General features: G+C 36.7%; 1 protein-coding gene across 1 annotated transcript in view; it reads left to right on the top strand.

Annotated features, from left to right (window-relative positions):
• The window catches only part of tafa3a (TAFA chemokine like family member 3a), a 123,765-nt gene that overhangs the window by 72,621 nt on the left and 25,329 nt on the right, over positions 1-25,815 (top strand). Inside the window, exon 2 of the mRNA XM_082189661.1 lies at positions 8,661-8,773. Coding sequence (XP_082045787.1) covers positions 8,662-8,773 — 112 coding nt within the window. The 5' untranslated portion in view covers position 8,661. The remainder of the gene's footprint in view (positions 1-8,660; positions 8,774-25,815) is intronic.

Raw genomic sequence — 25,815 nt, 5'->3', positions numbered from 1 at the left:
CTCTATACTCTCTCTCACAATCATACATTTATTTATATACACTACCTAGTGTTGAAGTACTCAAGACCGGTCTTGGTCTCGAGACCATTTTTGAAGGCCTTGTTCTTGTCTCGGTCTCAGACTAAGTGGACTCTATTTTATTTAAAGACCGGGCAAGACACAACTGCAGGGATATCACATAAGACATTTCCCAGGCAGTAAATATGGATCTTTTAGATGAATTTAAGGAGTGTTGGTCTGGCTTTGGTCTTGGTCATATTACACTGATAAAATTAAATGTTTCTTATGCACCAAATCAGCATATTAGAATGATTTCTGAAGGATCATGTGACACTGAAGACTGGAGTAATGATGCTGAAAATTCAGCTTTGCTGCACAGGAATAAATTACATTTTAAAATATATTCAAATAAAACAGAGCTATTTTAAATTGATATTTCACTTCTACAGTGTACAGTATTTTATCAAATAAAAGCAACCTTGGTGAGACTTTTCAAAACATTTAAAAAAAACTCCAAACTTTTGCATGGTAGTACAGAATATGTTTATTTTATTTATTTTTTACAGTTTGAAACAGTTGGCTAACCATGTTAGGGACTTTTGAGACTAATCTTAAAAATAACTTTTGAGACTAACCTTAACAGATTGCTTATAGAAATTCCTTTAAAACATTGACAACTGAAAGTTATTGTTTTGCAGATCAGTCTAAACTCAAATGCAAGAGAATCCATTTAAAAATCTGCATATATTGCTATTGATTTCACCAACTGACTGCCATCAAACGCTGAGCTTTGAAGGTTCCATATTGGCTGGCATTAGAAGTTTTCAAAGTGATTGAACCAAAAGGCTTGTCACACAAATGGTTCTGCCCACCATATGTTGTCTTTATTAATTTCAACACAAATACATTTTGATAGAGTTTCTGATCAAAAAACGAATCGTATTGTTCTGTCAGTGATAACAATGCTGTCTGACAGTCTTCTATAGATAAACAGATTGTGTCCACATTCATTTTTTATAAAAATTTTTGAGATCATGAAATAAAAGATCTAGTGTTTAAATATTACTTGTGGAAATCCTTTGAAGGAAAAATCAATTTGGTCGCAAATAGCCCCTTTGAAGTGAAAGTCTAATTTTGATGATTTTATAATTGTATTTGATTTTTGAAGTTTTAAATTAGCAACAGACTAATATATTATTTAGTTTGATGATCACCATGTTTTGAAGGCTAAGCACCTTCTTTGACTGAGCATTTGTAGAAAAAGGAAACTAATGCAGTACTTCAGACCCATTTTGATTCCTATTTGTGGAAAGTGCCTAGTGCCCGAACGTCTGTTTTCCCCTCCTGGCTCTTGCTTGTCAAGGCCCATCAATGGTGCTGTGGACCCATAACTACACCTGAGGCCCTCATTTCTTCCTTTGAATACATTCCTCTCTCTTTCCTTTCAGACATTCTCCATCTTTGATTCCCCACTTCACCCAGCAGATGTCTAGATCTTAACTTGCTCTCCTGTGGTTGGCGAGCTGGCAGACGCGAGCCTCGCGTGCCCGGTTCCTTCAAGCCCTGTGGGGGAAACGCGCCTACCTGGGCGGCTCTGTAATTTTGTTTTCTCTTCGCTTCTTTCATATGAGCGCACTTACATCCACGCAGCAAGGTCAAGCGAGTCTGGAGAACTTGTATGATTCTACATCTGCAGGACTAAATGCATTTACCGCCTCCGTACGTACGAACAGGGTGAGTTTGAGAACCAGAGAAAGGAGTGATTTGACGGGAAGGACCAAAATAAATATGTCAGACATCTTGCCATCTGCACGAGGGGCATTCCAAAGGGACTAATTAGCCAGCCGTGGTGGGCTGGATTGCTCGTTTGAAAGTGATTCGCTCTTCTAGGGGAGAACAGGTGGAGGAGTTGTTTTTTTTCCCCTTCACTCACTTTATCGCGTTTGAGTGGTTTGGCAATTGCACTTTTACTCTTAATGCCTGTTCTTCTTTGAGTGTTTCATAAAATGCCTTCATTGGTGTCTTTAACACTGCCAATCAGCTGCTGTTGTTGGTGTCCCTTAGGTGAATAGTGTTTTACACATATTGCAGTGAGATGATGAGTCTGTGGAGGAGACGCTTAATAACTTGTTGGTTCTTTCCTCCCTCTGGTTTATGTGTTTATACGCTTTAAAAGTGAGTCATACTGCCTCAGAGGGAGTGAAGAATTGTGGGTCCACAAAGGAAAAAGCAGGATTTGTAATAGTTTATTACTATTATTACTTCAATGTGTTGTGTTGTTTGCATTGTATGCACATTTTATGTGCTACCACTTATAAAGATAGTGTGCAAAATATGCATTTTTCAGCTAAGAATGCAAATGAGTTATGAGTTTTATCGCAACATATGTGCATTTATTTGAAATAGAAATCTTTTGTAACATTATATGCTAGTCGTTACATTCACTTTTGATCTTTGCTAGATAAATGTATTAATTTTTAAAGTATTAGTATTAATATTAGATGTCCATCCATCATCTTCCGCTTATATTATGTATTAATATTAAATCATACTGACCCCAAATTTTTCAACAGTAGTTTCTGCATTATGTAGTATATATACTGTGCACAGAATGCAAATGTTTATACTACTTCTTGAAACATTTACCGTTGTGAAATGCATTCTGCTTCACATATTATTTAAAAAACTTAGTAGGCACTTTAGTTTATACTGGCCAAATTAATAATGAACTTATTGGATGCCTCTATCATACCCTGAATTAGATTATGTTTTGAGAATTTGATCGGATCACATGAGGGCTTGTCAAAGGCTACATTGTTTGAATCTTAACACGTTAAAAATGCAATTGAATTGTTCTGCCCTTAAACCAAAACATGTCCGCTTAGGAAAGTGTTGTTGCATGCCGGGGTTTGTTAGGAAAAAAACATTCTGACCTCTTTGGCTCCTATTTACCAACGTCTCTCTTCAATCAATATGTGCAAGCCCTTTGGGTGCATGCAGGGCGACGTCAGCTATTTACAGTGTGTGTGTTTTCAATACTTCAACTCCAGTGACTTGTCAACGACCTCATAAGCTTGTGAACCCCATCGGCTTTGTGCGGTTATTGCGGACAGAGAGTCTAATTGTGCTTATGGGTGGGAGAAAGAAAGCACGAGGGAAAGAAAAGACGCTGGGGTGATGAATGATACTTATGTGTGCAAAAACTTGAATTTTCGAATCAAGTTTTAAAAAGCACATTTCATTTTTTTAGTGTTGTTTGCTAAGGCAATCATCGCTGTTATTATTTCTTGTAGGATTTTGAAGTCTGTTGTAGTTTGTGTTATGGACATGAATAAAACCTCAGATTGTGTGGCTTCTTGAGGAGAGGTGTTATTACTTTTCTAGGTAATCAGACTTGACGTTTTTCACCTGGCGAACGATCAAAAGGGAAAACTGTACAGTGAAGCAAAAACTTAGCAACTCCCTAGCAACAGCATTCTAAAATAAATATACTTTACCAACTGCATAACAACATCCTACCAACAATACTAATAGCATGCTTCAAACACTCAGAATACTTTTTCATCTGCATAACAATGTCTTTGAAGAATCCCAGTTAGAACACCCATAATCAAGCATCATCTTAGCTCGAAACACCTTACCAACTGCATAGGAACACACTGACAACCATTAAATAACACCATAGCAGCTACATAGCAGCATCCTGCCAACTAGAGCTTCACGATAAATCATTAAAAGACAGCAATCTCTATTCAAACACCCACGTGATCTTGTTCCTAAGCAGGGTTGGGGAGTAACGGAATACATGTAACGGCGTTATGTAATCAGGATACAAAAATCCAGTAACTAATCCGTTACAGTTACGTAAAAAAACTTAGTAATCAGATTATAGTTACATTTTGAAAAAAGGGGGAATACTTTCAGGATTACAATGGTTTCATTTAAAACTAAATAAATAAGTATTTTGGCATAATAACACTATATTAAGCGCTGCTTGATTGTACAGTAGTTCCTGGTTCTGTTGCCAGTAATGACTCACGTGTGCCACGCGCTGGTGCGTGTGCAAATAACAGCTTTCTACAATCTCCTCAGACGCTGAATGAATCACTGCTGCTAGTAGAAACGATGCTGCCTGCGGGTAAAATCGCTTTTAATTCATGGAAATTCCGCTGCTATTTTGTAGAAATTAGGAGAGTAGCTTTTTTAGTACACAAAATGTCCTTTCTTAATCTTTTCTCGCAACGGGATGTTCGCTGTCTAGGTAACGTAGGGGAACTCCCACTGCCAACGCCCCAAGTTCAGTCAGGCAAATTAAGAAAGATCACGGCTTTAGTCAACATGTTGGCCTATTATAAAAATTGTAAATGTTGTGTTTTTATTTTTTAGTTAAAAATTTGTAAAAAATATAACAAAATAATCTGTAATACTATACATTAGCCACTAGATGTCTGTATAGCCCTTTACATAAATATATATTCAGGCATGTGTGTATATTTTGCAAATATTGTACACTGGACCAAATTTTTTATAAATATATATATATATTTTTTTAATAATATTTCTTCTTGCTTGACTTTATTTATATACGTGACCTTGAAGTAATCCAAAAGTAATCAGTTACATTACTTTCATATTATAGTACTTGGATTACGTTACTGAATACTTTTTTTATGAAATAATTTGTAACTGTAACGGAATACATTTTTAAAGTAACCCTCCCAAGCCTGTTCCTAAGTGACAAGGATTTACCTGTCTATTAAGCCTTTGACAAAATCACACTGTAACATTCAAATCTGCGTTGGCGCTGACCCAGAGAAAAGTGTTAACATGTGTAGGTATGAAATGGCTTCACAAACACATCCAGTAACGAAACACGTGAAGTATTTATATGAGTGAGTCATTGAATCATCCGTTTAAACCGAGGTTTTTAAATAATTCAGATTAATTAAACAATTAAAAGACACTGCAGCGATTAACATTTTGTCAGAAACTCTGGTAATTTGCGTTATTTTGTTTCGTTGTTTGTGCAGAATCGTGGGGGAATCGTGATCTCTGTTTGAAACAAAAAAAATCGTGATTCCCTATTCAGAATCATGCAGCTCTACAGGCAACCACTCAGAGCTTGCTTGCATCCACATAGTGACATTGTAAAAGTCACTCTGAGCACTATCAGCAACACAGAAATGCCCTGACAACCACCAGTACACCTTGCCAACCGAATAACAAAGCCCTGGCAATCATCCAAAACACCCCAGCAACCGCATAGCAACACCCTGACAACCACCCAGAACACCCACCACTCACATGAAACTCAGATATAGGCACTCGAATATTAGTTTTTAGAAAAATATAAAAAGCCTTTATTATTTCATGGCTTAAATTTTTAAAACAGGTGACAAGCAATGGCACACCTACGCGTTGCGGCCAATAAGCCTTCATCAGGGTGTGAGTAACAAACACAATCAGAGTTCTTTTAAACAGCAATCAATTAGTCACATGACGATCACCTGGTCATGCAGCACAGGACAAACCACCTTTCTGAATAGAATCACCCAAGCAACCACATAAAGTTGTACTAGAAGCAACTTGTATCACCTTTCCTACTGCAAACTCCATGATTTCCATGGCAACATACTACACAGCTAATAAAAGTATGTTCTAAGAACGCTTTGCCAACATTCCTATTAAGTTCTGAAAACAATTTTTTTTTTTATGTACTCTGAACGTTCAAAACGTCCAGTTTTTTTTATTTAAAAAAAATGAACAATCTTGTTTATGTGAATGTTCCATTTTATAATTTTGAAAACATGATGGAAACTTTACCTTTGAATGTTCTCTGAATGTTCGGAAACAAGTAGTAACATTTAAAAAACATTACACGAACATCCAACAACATTTTTCGGGTAAAAACTTTCCATGAACGATGTTTAAGTAATGTTTTTGTGCTAACATTTTGAGAACATTATGAACTCTTTCCCCACCATTGATGGAAATGTCCAGATTTCCGTGTTTTCACTGTTATACGTTAAGGGGCGCTTTGACGCATCTTCTGAAAGAGTACTGAATCTCATGATCAAAAGTTGGTAGCAACTTCATAGTAACATGGTGAAAACACTCTATGCACTATAGCTGCATAGCAACACCCTGACAACCACAAGAACACCCTGGCAACCACATAGCAACTGAAAAGCAAAGCTCTAGCAATCGTCTAGAAATCCCTAGCAACTGCATAGCCACACCCTGGCATCCAGTCAGAAGTCTATTAGCTGCATAGGAAAGCCCCAGCAACCACCCAGAGCACTACTGTAGAAATCTAGTTCTTTCTATATATATTTAAATCGATGTAGTGTTCATTAACATGTTTAAGACTTTTTTTTTTTTTTTGGCTTGCAAAATGCAACTGAGGGCTTTTTCTCTAATCAAATAGTGCTGATTCAGAAAACGTCTGCCTTAATCAAAACCTCAAATTGGGTTATTCGCATACTTCTGCTGCGGCCATAAAAGCCAAACCAATGTTCTTTTAGTGTAGTGTAATGAGGGACAGGGAAACCTCCAGAGTCTGACTTACTGCTGAACATATGCAGAAAAGCCTCACAGTCTCTGCCAAACACGCAGGCTCACAGCCCCTCACATGGAGCCCGCCTATGCTGTAATTTGAGGAGAGATGCTGGCAAAAGACATGAAAAGATGCCTGTGATACTGCTGTTGTCCCCGCTCCACAAGTATAAGACAAGCTTGGCATGTCGGCACGATGATTGCTTTTGTGTGTTCTGGTCTCTCCGGACCCCTCAAAGACAGAGAGGGAATTACTGGCCTGCAGCCTCTGATAGTATATCAAGATTACGGTGCTTTCCAGACAAGAGCGGACCACCACCAAAAAGCTTGATTGTGTCACTCGCTAACACATTTGAAGGATGGCTGATATTTGAGGAAATTAATGGCTGTTTAGATTCGTGTCTGCTGCGTTCCAAACGATTTCGCATTTTGAGGATTTATGGGTCATGTTGTTTGTAGTTTGACTGACTGTATTTCAGAGTAAAATAGGATATTTGATCTGACATTTAAATGGTAAATGGGCTATTTTCTAGGTGTTTGAGGCAATTAAGGGGAATTGTAAAGTTGTTTGTTTGCCAAATGGGGTAAAATGAGAATGTTTCCCTACAGAAAAGTAGCATGGTATCACATTACAATGAACAAGAAATCATAATTGCCGTTTTAATGTAAACATTTGTCACTTGTAGAAAAGAACATGATTGAAGTACCTTGCAGTGCTTTCACATAACCGATTTTAGGCTAGAAAAAGCTGTTGAACATTTCCACCCTTATTACCGAACACATCTTGACCTTTTGTGACAACATGTCCCGATAGTTTAAACAATATTGTGTTGTCAAAACGACAACAGCAGGTTAGCAGTTTTTTTTTTTTTATTGTAAGTAATAAATTGAATTATGAATTTATAAAATTTTAAATACAGTACAGGCCAAAAGTTTTATTTTTAATGTTTTGAAAGAAGTTTCTTCTGCTCATCAAGCCTGCATTTATTAGTCTGCAAAGATACAGAAAAAAATGTAATATTGTGATATATTATTACAATTTAAAATAATTGGTTTTCAATTAATTATACTTTAAATGATCATTTATTTCTGTGATGCAAAGCTGAATTTTCAGGATCATTACTCCAGTCTTCAGAGTCACATGTGACATCCAGTCTATCATATGATCCTTTAGAAATCATTCTAATATTCTGATTTATTATGAGTGTTGGAAACAGTTCTGCTGCCTAATATATTTGATGAATAAAAGGTTAAAAAGAACTGCATTTATTCAAAATAAAAATATATTTTCTAATAATATAAATCTTCTTTACTATCACTTTTTATCAATTTAACACATCCTTGCTGAATAAAAGTATTGATTTATTTCAAAAAAGAAAGAAAAAAGATGACTGACCCCAAATTACTGACCAGTAGTGTATATTGTTGTTACAAAATAAATTCATCAAAATATTCATCAAAGTATCCTAAAAAAGTATCACAGGTTATGAAAAAATATTAAGCAGCAGAACTGTTTCCAACTTTGATAATGAATCATCATATTAGAATGATTTCTAAAGGATCATGTGATAGACTGGAGTAATGATCCTGAAAATTCAGCTTTGCATCACAGAAATAAATGATAATTTAAAGTATAATAAATTGAAAACCAATTCTTTTAAATTGTAATAATATATCACAATATTTTTTTTTAAATCTGTATTTTTGATCAAATAAATGCAGGCTTGATGAGCAGAAGAAACTTCTTTCAAAAACATTAAAAATAGTAATGTTTCCAAACTTTTGGCCTGTACTGTATATCTGACAGTAAAAATATGAAAAATTACGGTTAAAATCTACCTCTATTATATTGTTGCCTAAATATGCTAGTGGGGTTAATTAGATAAATTAGGTTAATTAAGGCCTATGTGACAACTAGCCTCGTTATCTAAAATAAAAGTACTGTAGTTTTACCATTTGATAGCATTACTAAACCATAGTACTATTATTTCCATGTGTTTGATGGTGTATTTAAGATAAATTAGCTGTTTACTGACTGTTATTTCCCATATGTCATTGAATCATATGTTAATAATTGCCTCAATGTATTGTGTGTGTGTTTGTAGGATGCAGGAGAGGGAACTGCAGCGTGTGGGCAGGAGATTGCTGCTGTTGGGCATCTGTCTGCTGTCTCTTTGGGGTCAGCTGAGTCTGGCCTCAACACATCGCAGCCATATTGGTGAGTTGCATGCAAACATATAAATATACACATTAACTTTAATGGGAAGCATTAGAGAAAACAGACTATCAACTCAGATGTTGCCCACTCAACTGCTGCATTTAGCGTAGGATGAGCTTGATCCCCAGGTTCTGAAGTCCATTTTTCCTGGAAATTCATAGACAACTGTTGCTTTGTTGTACTTGGGGTTGAACAGCCTTGCGTAACTTGTTTTCGAAACCATCTGCTTGACCTTGATCAGAAATATGGCATTAGCTTGAATGAAAACAAACAAAAAGATCTAAGCTTACATTTCTCATATTGGAGATGCAAGCTGCTGAATATTCAATATGTTGGTCTTTCTAAGCTTTTGAGATTGATCCGAGTTTGTGATTATGGTTCATCATTACAGTATCAACTTTGTCTCAGTTTGCTATAGGAGAAAAAAAGGGCAGTTATTACAGTTGTTAAAGCTTCTCTTTTGTTGACAGCAGCTGATTTATAAGCAGCACTTATAAATTACAAGTATAAGTTGTAAGTGACCCAAATGCTTGTGTGTAAAAGAACACAGTGTCGCTCTTAATTCTGAAACATGCAGCACATATATTCATGTAATTAAGTTGCAACTAGTCGCATCACCGCAATATCGCGTTAATGAGATGCCTACCGCGGTGTGAGGTCATCACCGCACTTTTTTTCTTTTTTTTTTTGCTGAAAGTTACAGGAGTGCATATAGTGTGTGATATGAACTATAAACACATTAATATTTGCTAATAATTTACTGTATTCTGCGAGTCCCATGTTCAAGGGCTTCTGGAGAAAAAAAAACGCTTCCTGCTCAAGGGAGGGACAGTCCATGGGGGATTTATTTTTTGTGTGTGTCTGATTATTATTAATTAACTGCTAGGTTTCAGTACTTGTGATGTTTACAGATAATGTTCAATTAAATACAAACAAACACAGGCATAAAAGACAAGCATAACGTAAACAGTTGGAGTTAGATTTTAATTGCAAGTAGCGATCTCTCTTATGTGATATAGGCGATAACAGTTGATGGCGCTAGCCGAATGACATTATTCAAAAAATAGCCACGAATCTAGTGTCTAAGCCAAATATTGTGTCGCCTTTGAGGCAGGTGACAATTAAGGGGAAGCCGGTGAATTTGGAAAAGGCAATATGCCGTATTTGTCGCACAAAAGTATCCGTCTCGCGAGGAAATACCACTAACTTAAGACCACATCTTAGAAAAATGAACCATCCCTGTGGCGTTTGCTGGACTTAAGTGCAGCACACCTACCTTAGGTCGGTGACACACTGGCTGCGTGGCGTGTCCGTTTTTATTTCGGCTCCCATGTTAACAGGTTAGAGCTTGCACACTGCCTGCGTGAGACGCGCGTCTCAGTTGCGGCACGAGCCGCGCGGAAAACGCGTGCATGCTAGAAATAGAACCGACGCCTATTTTTCACGCAAGCCTGTTGGAAGCGTTTCCTGGCAAAATAGAATAGGAAAAGATGTTTGTATGTCATTTTGACATGAATGCATATAATGCATATCGGTTAACCGCCAAACCGCGAGATTTGTTGCTTCTTTACCGCGGTAATAAAAAATCCCATACCGTCACAGCCCTAGTTGCAACCTTTGCATTTTGATGAAAAAAAATGTGTGTTTTTACTCACTCAGGAATTGCTAGTAAATTCCACAAATAATAACAAAGAAATGTCAATTTATGAAAGTCTGAAATAGTAGTTCCTTGTAAAATGTATTCCAATCATTTTTTTTATTTACAACTACGAAATAAGACAGTAAGCATTACGGTTTTATTCCAATGAATTGTGCAACCCTAGATCTGTTCTCCATTTACTCTCATTGCTCCTGTCTAGGAGAAGCCATTTAGATGTAAAAGGGATAACTTTTGTGATTTCTCTTTCTGAAGTCTCTTGATGGGAGTGCAGCGTTAGGTCAGTGGAGCCAAGTTGCAGGCCAACAGGGGCGCCAGAAGAGAAGGTGTCAGGCTTGTCACTGAAATGTCATTGTAAGGAGAAAGCGACAACGTGAAGGAGAACCCTGGGCAAAAGGTGGAAGATGTGAATACACATCGCAATAATGAGACCCCATCCACAGGGGCCGAATGGCAAACCGTAGTGGACCAGGAGCGATTAGAGAAAGTCGTGTTTGAGCACATACACACACAGACATTAGCTGCGTATATCCTGGTGAGGCTGTCTTCCTTTCTCTGTGTTCGCCGAAAGCCACAAAGACCCATTGGGGAAAAGCCAAGCAACAGCGACAATTAATCTCCTCTTATCAAGTCAAAGGCCGACTCTAAATAAAATCATGCAGCTTTTCAGGCACCGCGACAAAGATAGCAACAAGTTTAGGAGGGCCCCATCCTTCTCCCGTTGGATGTGTACGTGCGGTATGTCGGAGGTAGAAAGGATGATTGATTACAGAGCAAGTTGCCCAATCATTCACCCTGTTTTGGGAAGAGAGTGGCTTTCCACCCGATGCCGGCTCCTCAGCTCCAGGCTAGCACAGAACTAATCACAGAGTAACTCCCAGTGGCTCGGGGAGGTCAGGCCAAGGTGTTACCCAGTAAACAAACCTCTTTAGCCCCGCTATTTAAGAGAAGTGCGGGCCTCCTGCTGCTTTGGAGAGTCAACCTCTCAGAACACCCTTAAGAGCAGATCAGCCCAATAACACCTCAGGGACAACAGCAATGCCAGGACTCATTAGTTAGTCATGAGAGAGAGAGAGAGAGACAGGGTAACATTGGGAGGAAGATATGGCATGAGATGAAAAAACAGAGTCAGAGGGAATGAGGGAAAATCTGGCAACATCAATAAATAAATAAAAACATAAAAAACTTGCAGAAATGCATTGAAATGGCCTAGTTGTTTTTGGGGTCTCCCCAATAAGCATGGACAATTTAAATGTGTGCATATCTAGAGAAAATGTTGCTAGGTTTTTTATATTTTAGGAAATATTTGAGACCTGTCTCAAATATTCCTTGAGAAGGCTGCTTTGAAAATGCACTGCAAAATCCTTTTCCTTTTTGTTTGCTTTTGTCCCCAGTAAAAATATCTTAACATCATTAAAATAAAATCCCTTGAGAAGCAAAAACTAACAAACAATTAAATAAAGAATATTTTTTCAGACAATATAACTTGAATTACACTTTTCTTAACCCATTTGCAACCCATTTTGTTTTTAATGGCTAGAAAATTTTCAATGGACTCGACTGAATATTTGTTAGTTATTAGAAAAAGTAACTTGACACTGGAGAAGCTATTTAAAAAAAAAAAGAAAAAAAGTTGAGCTTAAAAAGTTAAGTTAGCCATTGCTAATTGTGCTCCTTGTCAACCGTATTTCCTTTTCATAGATACAAATGAGACAACTGTTGACAACAAGATTTGATCAAGTGGTATTCACCAGATGTCGCATAGGTCATACTAGATTGCTTAAAGGCGAGGACCCAACTCTATGTATGTTCTGCAAGACCCCCCTTTCTCTTAAACATATTTTATTGGACTGTCCCATGTTTCATGCAAGTAGACAACATTTTTATGCAGCAAGCTCATTTAAGGACTTTAGTAAGATTTTACCAGAAAAGGTTTTAGAATTTTTATCATGTGTAAATGTTAAACATTTTGTATTGTATTGTTCTTTTGGTTTTTATTTTTTGTGTATTTATTAAACTCTTTTGTGTATTTATAAAAAAAAATTGTGACTCTGTTTTTGCCATGAAGATAGCCTCAGATGCTGACCTGGCATTAAAGAGCTATACTACTACTACAGTAAGAGCTGTAAAATTGGGTATTTATATTGGTAGCTTTGATCATTTGGTCTTGGAAGAATTTGTTGGGAAATAGTTTATATTGAAATTTCTGACTTTTTATTACAGACTTTGGTGTCTTGGCATATCTGAACTCAGTTTGTGAAACTCAAAGCGATATTTGAGAAATGTCCCATTTGCTCACCTCTTAATCTTATTGCTCTCTAGGAGAAACAATTGAGATTTTATTTATGTCATGTATGTCCTTTGTTGATTTTGAAGACGCTGATGTGATGCATCAATGTAAAATCATAAAGCAATAAGATCATCTCTTGGTGTTGATTAGATGAAATGTTTCCCTCCTCTTTTCCTTAAATAGATGCGTCTCCATATTAATATGCAGCAATCAAGCATTTTCTGATTTGTTCGTCAGTAGCTGCAGGGGGAGATTCTGCAAACGCACGCTGGAATAATGGAGGCGTGAAAACCACATTGCAAGAACCGATTATCAGATTTAATCTGACAGCTGGTTTCTTTTCTTCAGATATGGGGCTTGAAGTGATACAACCTTGCAGGTCATAAAGTTATAGATGTAACTGGCTTCTGGAATAATGTTATGTTGATGCTGAGATGAAATATGGCCCCACACTGAATTGAATTTGTAATTTCATGAGATCACCAAAACAAAAAGGTTAATTTGCACATACCCACTTACACTTTAACACTTTCACTTGTATAATAACCTTCTTTGTCCAGAAAAAGAATGGTTGACATTATTCATTAGCATTGTCTTAGCCCCTGCCAGTAGATTGCATAATTACACCATTCATATCTCACTCCAGGTATAATAGAGTTTCTGGGTTGTTATTATACATTTCATGAGGGATCCTTGCTGGTATTGTTCAGGTAAATTTAATTTTTAAACATTTTTTTTTTTTAAATCTTTAAAGTTCGTTTAATATTCGTTTACATGTTGGCTGCCTTGCCACAGACTGCAGAATTTAGAGTGGGCTTGCATGTCTACAAGGGGCATGCCTCAGTGCACTTCGTGTAGAATAGTGTAGCTATAGCTTGTACCAGGGAAAGACAGGAGGAAGACAGTGACATTTTGCTGTCTGCAGGGCAGGTCAGTGTTTCTTCCGGGACACTGGACCTCATGGAACACATCTCACGGTATACTGGAGTAAAGACATGGTGGATGCATGATACACAGATAGATAGATAGATAGATAGATAGATAGATAGATAGATAGAGTAGACAGACATGGCATAAATGGCCTCAAATCATTTTGATATATTTTGACTTAAAGTACTGCATGTGACATTTAATGCAGGTAGTAATTGTTTCAGCTGTCATAGATGGCATTTGCCTTGGGTGAAGTTTGACCATTTGTTTGACACAACACTGAAAATGTGAAAGAAGTGAAGGGATAACAGCCAGCAAGAGTCTGGTAAATACAGTATGTGAAGTCCTTTAATACCATTTAAAGAGCATCCCAGGAGTGTGCAGAGCTCATCTAGATAGAGGGTACTTTTTAAGAAGCTGATAAATAGATATTTTTTGGCCTCTACATAATTAACTTCCATATTGTTATTTATTACCGCAACATCTTTCTGTAAAGCTGCTTTTGAAACACTGACCATTGTAAAAAGCGTTATGTAAATATAATTGAATTGACGTCTCTTAAAGAGCTAGTTCACCCCAAAATGAAAATTCTCTCATTAATTACTCACCCTCATGTCGTTCAAAACCTGTAAGACTTTCGTTCATCTTCTGAACACAAATGAAGATCTTTTTGATGAAATCTGAGAGATTTCTGTCCCTCCATACACCAACGCAACTATCACTTTGACGGTTCAAAAAGTTAATAACGAGATCTTAAAACTAATCCATATGAATTGAGCGGTTTAGTCCCGATTTTCTGAAGAGACACGATCACTTTATATGTTAAACAGATTGAATTTAGGTTTATGTTTAGGTCTTTTTTTCACATATAACTCATACATTAGTTGTTGTAAATGGAAGCTCAAGCATGTTTGCTTGACGTGTAAGAACCAATGAGGTTCATTCTCGTGTTACACTGCACGTTTGAGTTTCTGCAAGAACCAATGAGGTTTGTTCTCACATGTCAGGCAGGTTCGGTTGAGCTTCTGTTCGCTGATCAATGTTTAAATGTGAATAAAAGCCTAAATTCAATCTGTTCATCATATGCAGCGAATGTGTCTCTTCAGAAAAGTTGGACTTAACCACTAAATTCATATGGATTAGTTTTACGATCGCTTTATGAACTTTTTGAAGCGCCAAAGTAGTAGTTGCGTAGCTGTCAACGGAGGGACAGAAAACTCTCAGATTTCATCAAAAAGATCTTGTGTGTTCCGAAGATCAACGAAAGTCTTACAGGTTTGGAACGTGAAGGTTAGTAATTAATGACAGAATTTTCATTTTTGGGTGAACTATCCCTTTAAGTGTTGAGTGGACGATAGTAATAGTTAAGATAGTAATAGTTTAAGCAAACATATAGCAACAGTAGTAATCAGTTTACATTCAACATAATTTACTGTTCCCATTTTCACTGTTTAAACAAGTTGTTGTTTCAAGTCAAAGTCCATGTCATTATCGCCATCATTATAATTCATTTGACTATTCATACAGGTGCCGGTTGCATGAGTCTTACAAGCTAGACATCTTTTTTTTCTTTTTTTCTTTAAGACTGTTCATAGCTTTTTAAAATCAGTTACAAAAAAACATAGATTAGCCTAATATGATACTGAAAAGTAAGACTGACTGACTTCCCCTGACTAACTGCTAGTGGGTCATACTACAACTTAAAGGGATAGTTCACTTTGAAATAAAATGTTGGTATGTTTTAGCTTACCTCAAGGGGATCCAAGATGATCTGAGGGCGCGGGCGGGTAAAGATATATACACTAGATATCGCCTTGGCTACGGTTTCGTTCCAATGAACTGCAGTAGCCAAGGCGATATCTAGTGTATATATCTATACCCGCCCGCGCCCTCAGATAATTTGGACGCGGCTGTGTTCAAGAGGTAACAACGATATAAATACTGTTCGTTTTCTCACACAAACCGCTCGTTTCGTGTCTTAGGCCATCAATGTGTACTTACGATGGGGAGTTGTTTAATTTGGACGATGTGGAATTGTTTTAATTTGGACTCTGTGCATGCTCTTTGAGACAGTGACCATCGACCTGCATTATATGACTGACAGACAAGAATGGTTTGACCTAAAAATATCAAAATTGAAAAACTACTGCGGAAAAAAAGACACCTACATCTTGGATGCCCTTGAGGTAAGCTAAAACATACCAAAATTTTATTTCAAAGTGAACTATCCCTTTAAGACACTGTCTTAACATAATGGCTTTGTTTATGCAACCGGCCCCAGAGCTCATACGACAAGCCTTTACCTATGACCAGCATCTCATTAGTAGCCATTGAGACTTCCTGGCGGTCAGTCTTTGACTGAGCAACATGATTTTTTTTTCTATTTTGTGCAGAATAAAAGGGGATCATAATGGTTTTAACTGAGAACGGCAATTAGCAGAGAAGTGCTGACAGCAGTCTAGCGGGCCTTGCTGAGAACAGTGTTAACATCGCCATCACGAAGACTTTAAAATTACTCTGTTGTTTTTTAAACCTCACATTTATGTGTTCTTGGACCCTGCAATTGTAGCCATTCATTTTTGAGACAAGTGTGACAGGTGCTTTTTTTTTTTTGCTATTAAAGGAATGAATTAAATACCTTAGCTTTGGATTTTTGAATTTGAACTTTTTCAGTGGGTGTAACCTTTCCCTGCTTTATTGAAGAGTGCATGTAAGATACAATTAATTTTAATTTACCATCCAATATGTAGCCTGTCAATTATTATTACTATAATTAAAGTAATATTGCATAGTAAGGCTAAACAAGAAATCAATTGATTTTGAATGCGCACATTGCTTTTTAGATTTCACTCTGTTAACTGCGGTGCTATGATAACGCAAGGTATTTTTTTCTCACGATTCGTATGCACACCTCCAGTAGAGTCGCGTTTCATGATTTGAGGACGGTTATATTTTTACCCAGCTGAGGATATGTCAGGAAACTCAATATTTCTCTCTCAGCTCTAATAAGGAATTCCTTGCTGTTATTACTAGAACAGATTGATGGCCCCAGATCGCAAATTAAAGATATTTGCTTTAATAACTGTCCCTTTGAAACTACCCACTCAATAAGTGCAAGTAATAATACGATATCAATCCTGGAAGACATTTACGAGCAGACATCCTTAGCAAAACAAGAGGAGGCGAGAGAACTATTGTGAGAGATGCTCCACAGATTTTGTGGATTTCTCGGGTTGTTGTTTCCCTCCTCCTTTCATTGGTTTCAACTACCTACCTACCTAACCCCCCCCCCCTTAATACAGTAATATTAATGACTTAATACAGTATTTAAAATGAATTCTATCAGTCCATGCAGTCAGTTCATAAGTGCTCATTTTCTTGGTCTTAATGTACATGATTCATTGGTACACATTATTGCAAAGAATACATTATTTTGTCTTGTCTTTGCAAAGTGAAATCGTGAAATCGAAATATTTGTATTTTTGTAATTAAATGTTTGCCATGAAAATAGCCTTAGATGCTGACATGGCATTAAATAAAACTATCTATCCATCCGTACGTCCATCCATCAATCCATCCATCTGGATTTTAACAGTAATAAAGGCACCAGTATGTTACCACATGAAAAAATAATTATGTTCATCCTATTTCCAGTGCTGATTTTACATAATGCATCAACATAGATTCCTGTGTTTGTGAAGTCAAATGTCTAAATATCTGCCTAAAGGGTTGTTAACCCATGGATGCAGAATTTTCCTCCATAGGCCTATCCGTTTACTCGTAAACCATCTGCATGCTAGTGTACTCCTAAAATAAAGCAGATATACAGTACGCATTTTAAATTTAAATGACTTTCTCTTCCCGGAAAATGGACCAAAAATATTGATGACTCATCTTGTACACTGCAATTACATTTTATCCAGCATACAGGGGGCCTTTTGAGTCAGATATACTTAGAAATGTGAATTACCATAAATCTCCATAATAGCACATGTTGGACTAACAATATTCTCTTGAAATTTGTACCAACAAGCCTAAAAGAGTGTAAAAAAAATAAAATAACATTGAACAATGCGATTGAATATTTAACCAATATTTAACGATTGGTTAAAGGGTCCCCTATTATGGATTTTTGAAAATGACCTTTCACGTAGTGTGTAACATGAAAACATCCTGCAAAGTTTTAAACCCTGAAAGTGCACCGTATATAAAGTTATTGTCTTTCAAAAGTAAGAGTCGACTCTGAGTCAATAAAATGAATTGTTTTTCAAACGATTCATAAGCCGTTTCGTTGTGACGTCAAACAAAACATTAGCATATTGCCCGCCCACTTATTGTGCGCGCAGACTCCAGGGAGAACTTGAACCTCAAACCAACAGCTGATTCCTGTGGACAATGGATAGCATCATGTCGAGAAGACGGCGCTGTGCTCTATAATGTGAAGGCAAAGCCAGTTTTTTTTTCACTGCCCAAGGACGAGCATGTGAAGAATCAATGGTTGAAGTTCATCTTTACCATGATATCACAGCAGTATAATCCTAAACTTTTGCTGTGTTCCCTTTATTTCACTGATGACTGCTTCTCAAATCTCGGAGTTCAATGCAGGATTCACAAACCGCTTGCTCTTGAAAGATGGTGTTCAAAATACTTACTGTAGTTTTGAGTTTAATATTGGGTAGGTCTCCTGCTAACTGGTTAACTCACATTATTACTGTCTTACTGAAATACTTCTGCTAATCAGTTGTGGGCCACTATTATGTCTATTAATGCAGATTGTCTGTCGTTCCCACTACTTGAGGAAAGATTAAGCATGGAGAAAGATTTGTTTTTACCAACATTTATGTTACATCAGTCATTCACATCAGTCATTCACACTAGAGCTCGGCTAATGTATACATTGCATACATGCACTGTTATTGATATAGTTTCCACGTGTTCAGCGCAATATATTAGAAAAATACTCGGTAAAGAAATGAGTACAAGTAAAATAATCGGTTTGTTGATGGACATGAACTTGTTAATGCTGATGGTGAGGAATAACAGTTGCAACATCTCATAATGTACTTCAAACTGAGTCCTGCTCGAGTCGTCCTTGCGATGGAGGTTCGGGTTGAATAACTAGTTCTTCCAATATTTCTTCATCGGACTCACGTTCGCATTGATATGGTAAAATTGACGTCATTGTTCATTACTGTCAGGGTTCCAGACTGCGACCATTTTTTGAGAATGTGCGAGTTAAAATTTTATGTGGTCGCATTTGTTCGAGTGCATGGTTGTTAAATTCACGCATGAATTTTCCTGCATTGAACTTGTTTTAGTGCCCGCCAAAGTTCATTTTTGTCCCGCCAAAGTCTTATTTGATCGGTGAGTAATGTAGATGAACTGCTGCGCGTGACAGGGCGCATGTTTAACTGAAAGAACGAGCAGAGAGAGAGAGCGTACGCACTCTCTCTCCTGAGCCAGGCGAAAGTGTAAACAAGACCTCACCGTCTCCAAACTAAGCGCTGTCTTGCTCTCTCTCCCTCGCACATATTAATCAAAATAAATCGACACGGTGGTAAAAGGTCGGAAGACCAAAGTTTCATGTGGAGCATTCGGAGATTTATTTTTTATTTTTTTATTACCGCTGGGTGTGAATTGTGCTAAATAAGTTTCCTTATCTTCTCTGAAAAGCGTTCCGGACATTCAGCTGACATAAAACAACACTTTAATTAAACGGAAAAAAACTATCCAGTGATAAAATGTTTTCTGTGTTGACAGAAATCTTGGATGTCCATGTCCGAACTGCTGGGATAATCACACAACGCGCACGACACGACACGTCCAATTCGCGAACTAATGACTCCTTCGAACCGATTAATTTTAATGAATGGTTAAAACAACTGATTTTTCCAACAGTGAACTCAGGAGACGTCTGAATCGGTGTATAACTAATCAGTAACACTTTACAATAAGGTTCTATTTATTACATAAATTACATAAAAAGTACAGTTTGCTTTAAAATAAATAAATAAAACCACTTGTTTTTTTGAAAAGCATATGACTACATTTTTCCACACAGTGCTATCAAGAATCGATAAGAGATTATTATTAAGGCATTATTATTATCAATTCCCATCCCTATGTGAAGACAGTAAAATTATAATCAAACATTAAAGAACATACATGTTTTTTTAATAGTTTTTTTTTTTGAGAGTTAAAAGATTAAAACATTTTGCTAACACAAGGTCTTGTCACTGTCAGTCTTTTTACATCAGTGCAAAACTAAGGTATGCAGATTAAGACCACTATTCATCAGCATGCATTGATTAATCCCATGGCGTGTATAAAAAAAAAAAAAAAAAAGGTGCGACCAAATCATATGCTGGTGCGACCAACTGAGAAAGTTGGTAGCACCAGTGCAACCAGTGGAAAGGTTAGTCTGGAGCCCTGACTGTGTTTAGTTTACGGTGTAAGAAGCCTCAGGACAAGCAGAGCTGACGTTGTAATGGCAATGGGTGTTTTTGTTTTCAACACGTACGCTGTACAGGGGTAAACCAATCACAACAGACTGAGCCGTCTGGCCAATCAGAGCAGAGTAGTTCGCGGAAAGGAGGGATTTGGAGAGATTGATTCATCTGACGAGTCGTTTGAGAATTATTAGGAACAACATAGGAAACTATGAACAACATTGAACAACAAAACAACATTAGGAAACTTTAAAATAGCATAATAGGGGCACTTTAAGGGTCTGCAAGCTCCCAGCATGCATTATTGCATGTGGTTAGAGTTGTTGGATTAGTCACTATTAGGTATTTGTTGTGTGATGTTGTGTGAAGTCTTAAAAAAACTAAATATAAGAAAGAAATCGACAACCCCATAATTCGCTCTCAAAAGTGGATGGTAATTTATTATAATTTTTTTTTTAAATGTACCTGTGCATATCATTTTTGCTGTGATTTAATTTGGCATTCATATCGTATATGCAGTCTAATCCCTGTCTGGTGACCCACAGTGACCAGTGACACTACTAGAAAAGTGATGCTGGTTAAATTATGCAAAACAAAATGTTCAGTGTCAGGGAGCGATGTGGTGTTTTCAAATGTGAATTAATTATGACCAGCAGCTACCATTCAGTAAGTTAATGACTCTTGAACAGACCTAAGTTAAAGTAATTTAGACTATTAAGAATTCATAATTGTAATATTTCACCTCTGGCTAGCAGCAGCTTTGCTTAACACTCATTGTAATTTGGCCGATTAACAATTAATGCTAGCAATATTTCACCTTGACCCGAAATGGCATACTTGAATGAGTCAGAGCTAGTAATGGAGGTTTTTTTATGCCCTTTGCCTGCCATGGTGGTTCTGGTTGGAAATCTATTGGGTTGGGTAATATTTTTGGTGAACTATCCTAAAATATTGCCCTCAGAGATGAACAACCTTCAAATCTTAGTTACATTTGAAAAATTGCACCATAATACAGTAATACAGTCCTGTTAATATAGGATTTGTTTTATTTTGGAGCATGCACTATATTTGATATGATTCTGAATCCGAGAGAGTTGTGTTTGTTTCCTTTCCACCTCAGACTGTAGACGACAGCACAGGAAGCTGATTGGTGTTGTTTGTTACCACGGCAGCATGTGTGATGACATCTCTCCTGTCAGTCATGTTTTGCAGGCTCAGAGGAGAGTGTATGTGTGCGTATGTGTGCATATGTGAGATTTAAAGCACTACTGACACTTGAGGGTGGGGACAGCATGCTATTTAGAGCAAACACTGTAGTGAGAGACAGGATGCATTCGGAATGAACAAACACACGGGAAAACGAACACCGAATTCCCTGCTAATGGAGGTATTAGGCTGAATGTGGCTCCAAAAATGAAAATGCACCATTATAGTAGTCCATATAAGTAGCCTTTGAGCATATTTTGATATATCAGTATTTTTCATATGATATTACATCATGATTTCATTTATTTTATCAGCTTTGGGAATTGTGGACTAGCTAGAATGTGCTGTTAAAGCCATAAAGTAATATCAAACTTGAGCCTTTATAAAGAACTTTGTTGTGTTGCAGCATTTCTGTCATTTTATACATTTTTCCTCCCTTTATTTTCCAGTAGAGTCAGGCGCTTTGATGTGAATGGTATGTAAGCTTTTGACCTCGGATGCTCCTCTAATGGATGAGGAAAGTAACTAAATACTGAAGCTATTGTCTTGAAAGCTAGACAAGACAAGAACACGCAGACAGGCAGGTGTAATAATAGTCTTGGAAGTGAGAAAAGTAGATTTCGCCCCTCAGTTCCCAAATGAACGACAGAGCAGCCAGGGCACAATTTAACTATGGAGGGATATATTTTTTAGAATATCTATATTCAGTGTCCCATGATCCTTCAGAAATCATTCTAATATGATGATTTGATGCTCAAGAAACATTCATTATTATTATCAATGTTGAAAACAGTTGTGTACAAATTTTTTTCTAAATTCTTTGATGAATAGAAAGTTCAAAAGAACAGCATTGAATATTTTCTAACATTATAAATGTCTTTACTGTAACTTTTTGATCAGTTTAACTCATCCTTTATGAATAAAAGTATTGATTTATTTTATTTATTTCCCCCAAAAATAAAAAATTAATTCTTACTGACCCCAAACTTTTGAACGGTAGTGTTTAATGTTACAAAAGCTTTAGATTTCAGATAAATGCTCTTCTTTTGAACTTTCTATTCATCACACAAAAATGTAAATAACTGTTTTCAACAATGATAATAATCATAAATGTTTCTTGCGCATCAAATCATCATATTAGAATGATTTCTGAAGGATCACTGAAGACTGGAGTAATGAAGCTGAAAATTCAGCTTTGATCACAGGAATAAATTACACTTTACTGTGTATTCACATAGAAAACAGCTGTTTTAAATTGGAATAATATTTCACAATATTACTGTTTTTGTTATAAATGCAGCCTTGGTGAGCAGAAGATACTTCTTTTAAAAACATTAAAAATCTTACTGACCCCAAACTTTTGAACGGTAGTGTGTGTGTGTATATATATATATCCTTTTTGTGAGCACAGAGAGTCAGGACCTCGGTTTAACGTCTCATCCGAAGAACGTTCCATTATGTATATAAACATAATGGAACCTATGGAACTTTGTATTACAGCACAACTTACTAACTTACTGCCTCCTTATATGTAACTACTTTGTTGTATATTCCTTATTTGCAAATCAGTCTGAATAAATGTGTCTGCTGAATGAATAAATGTAAATTTTGCCTAATGTATCAGCCAATATTTGGCCATCTTGAGAATATGGATCAATAACTAACTATGGCCACTTGGCTGATTAACAGAAGCATTATAACTTCCTTGGGTTTGTTTCAGAGTCTACCAACAGCCTTTTCTGTTTTCAAATATTTTATTTATTTGCTTATTTATTTAATTGCTTATTTGCTTATTTACATATTTATTTATTTATAACGTAATGTTACTTTTAAGTACACTGATCATCCAATTCAAAAAGTTAATTCTGAATGCATCGTGTTTCCTTCTTGAGCATCTGTGAATGTTTTCAGCTTTTGTAGTAGTTGTGTGTGAGTCCCTCAGTTGTTGCTGTGTCCTGTCCATGTGAAAAGATGGATCTCAAAATCATACAGTAATAAAGGGTTCAAATTTGCAAAAGATGCTGGAAAACCACAGATTGTGCAGGGCTTGGAGGATTTTTTTTTGAAGAACATTGGGGAGTTTAACTGCTCAGGACAAACAAGGGACTCGTGAAGAACCATCATAAAAAAAACAGTCGTGGATCATCCAGGTAATGACAGTATTAAGAATCAAGAGTAGGCTATAAACTTTTGAACAAGGTCATTTTTATAAATTCAATTATTTGTCTTGTGGACCATATGTAAACATCTGTTACTGTATGTGAAACAGTATTAGACAAAAAATAACATGCAATTTTTATGATTTATTAACATTTTCACATGGGTATGTAAACTTTTGAGGATGTATCTGTACTGTATGTATGTCTTGAGAACTGCAAAACACAAAAAATAAATCCTGGATTTAAAATCTCACAGCTCTTTTTGCCTTTCTAGACTGGCATTTCTGAAATGCTGGAATAGCAGTATTCTTCACCTTTACTTTCATCCACCATTTGCCAAGTGCGTGTCAAACAGTGACAGCGACTCTATTAGTTTCAGGGTGTTGCTCTTTTTCACAACAACTGAAATGTAATAACATTCAGAGACCATTGACTGAGATGGGTGCGTGATTCCTCAAGGGAGGACCATTGATCAGGGGCAGCCATTAATGGTGCAATGTAGAGATGGATGGTGTTGGACAGAGGTTCATTTGAGCCCTTGGCCGATGTGTTCTGAATCTGTCAGCTACTGCAATCTGTCACCAAACCTTTGGCTTGACCACTATGTGCACTCTGGTGTCTGGGAAAGGATACAGCAGGGGAAGGAAAGAGAGCCAGAGAGATCTTTCAAATGGATACCGCTATGATGAATGATATTTACAGAGGGAGAATGGTAAGCAATGATCTGTAGAGAATTTTGGAATCACTATCCCTGCCTCATTAAGCTGTGTGATTATGTGTTGACCCAGAATGCGAAAATAATATTTCTCAAACTGTTTAAGCATTCATGTAAATGCAGATTTGTTGATAATCGCATTATGGTTAATGCGATAATTAGGAAAAAATCACTCATTCGTTTTTAAAAAGAAATAATGCCAACGGAAAACTCGGGTTGTGTTAAATGATAATGATGTCGCTGGTGATGTCTCAAGGCATCATCAGTGAAATGGAATTATTAATAATGTTGACTTGTGCTTAGAGGGTTGTAATGTTTATTTGCAGAATGCTGTCTGGGAAATAAAATGAATGTACCTTGAATTTGTTATTAGATTTTGTGTTTGCACAATGGAGGGTCAATCGAAAACCATAGTATTTCTGAAGAATACATTTGATATGTTAAGGAAATTTATTTAGATAAATAAAGAAAATATTAACAATATTTGTACTGAAGATTTTAGTCTGTTTTCAAATAGTGTTTCTTTACATTTTGTTTTGTATAACTCAAGATATGAGCTCAGATCAATTATACAATTTTGTTGAATATTTTATATTGTAAAAAAGAAAAGAAAAGAAAAGCATAATAGAAGCACTTTCAGTAACTAGGCACAAATGGATATTTTGACCCTATATACTGGATGTATATTTACTCTTTCTACTTTTCTACTTAATTGTTAATATTGAGAAATTCATATATTTAAACAAATTTTATTTTATTAAATTTTATTTATATATATATAAATCCCACATGTCAGTGGGGAAACTCCTCAGTGGGGGAACTCCCAGACTAGACAGCTACCTTACAGTACATTCCCTACCATCAAAATCAAGCCTTTTTCATTTACAGATATTCATGTGTGATGCGATTGTGTGCTTTTCAGTTTCTGTTTACACCAGTGTGAGGTTTTGGACCTCTGCCCAGACTCACTCCTGTTTTGGGAGTGTTGACTTCATATTAGCCTTTGCCAACCACAGAGGTACTTCAGCCGTGTATGTGTGTTGTTCCTCAGCAGAACCTGAACGGCCATATCTTGCAGGCGAAAATTTGCTGTCAGTGCCCCAGACCGGGCTTTCCACGGCTCGTTGGTTTTCAGAGTGCGTCTTGTGTCAGGGAAAAACACAGCGTATTTGTGTCAAAGCTCTGACCCGTTAAAGAACATTTGATGTGACATGTATTCATTTAGAGTTTTTAGAGACCATCTCACCCCTCTTCACACCCAAACACCTCTGATCAGGTAACCAGTGCGACGTCGAGACGGAACGTTTGATCTTCCATTTCTGCCGAACGCAGATGGCTAGCTCTCCTATCGCCTCATAACAATTTCATAAGTGACTTGCTGTAAATTGCCATGGTGATGGTATGGTAATTGGGTTGCCACTCTGCTTCACTTGCTCTCTCTGATCAAAGAAAAAAAAAAGAGAGAATCATTTCTCTTTCTTTTTGCTGCAGTCACACTGAGTAATAAGTGTTAGGACAGACGGAGTGAAAGTGAGCTTGATCATGAAGTCGAGGAAAAAAGAGTGCACTTATTTCCTGCAGCGCAACTTGGAATGTGCTAGTAATGTGCAACTCAATGTATTCGAAGAACATTTCC

The sequence above is a fragment of the Leuciscus leuciscus genome (assembly GCF_965113295.1).
Source record: "Leuciscus leuciscus genome assembly, chromosome: 14".
In the NCBI taxonomy this organism is placed as follows: Eukaryota; Metazoa; Chordata; class Actinopteri; order Cypriniformes; family Leuciscidae; genus Leuciscus; species Leuciscus leuciscus.
Note: the sequence above shows the minus strand (reverse complement) of the source record. Positions and strands in the feature narration are given on the sequence as shown.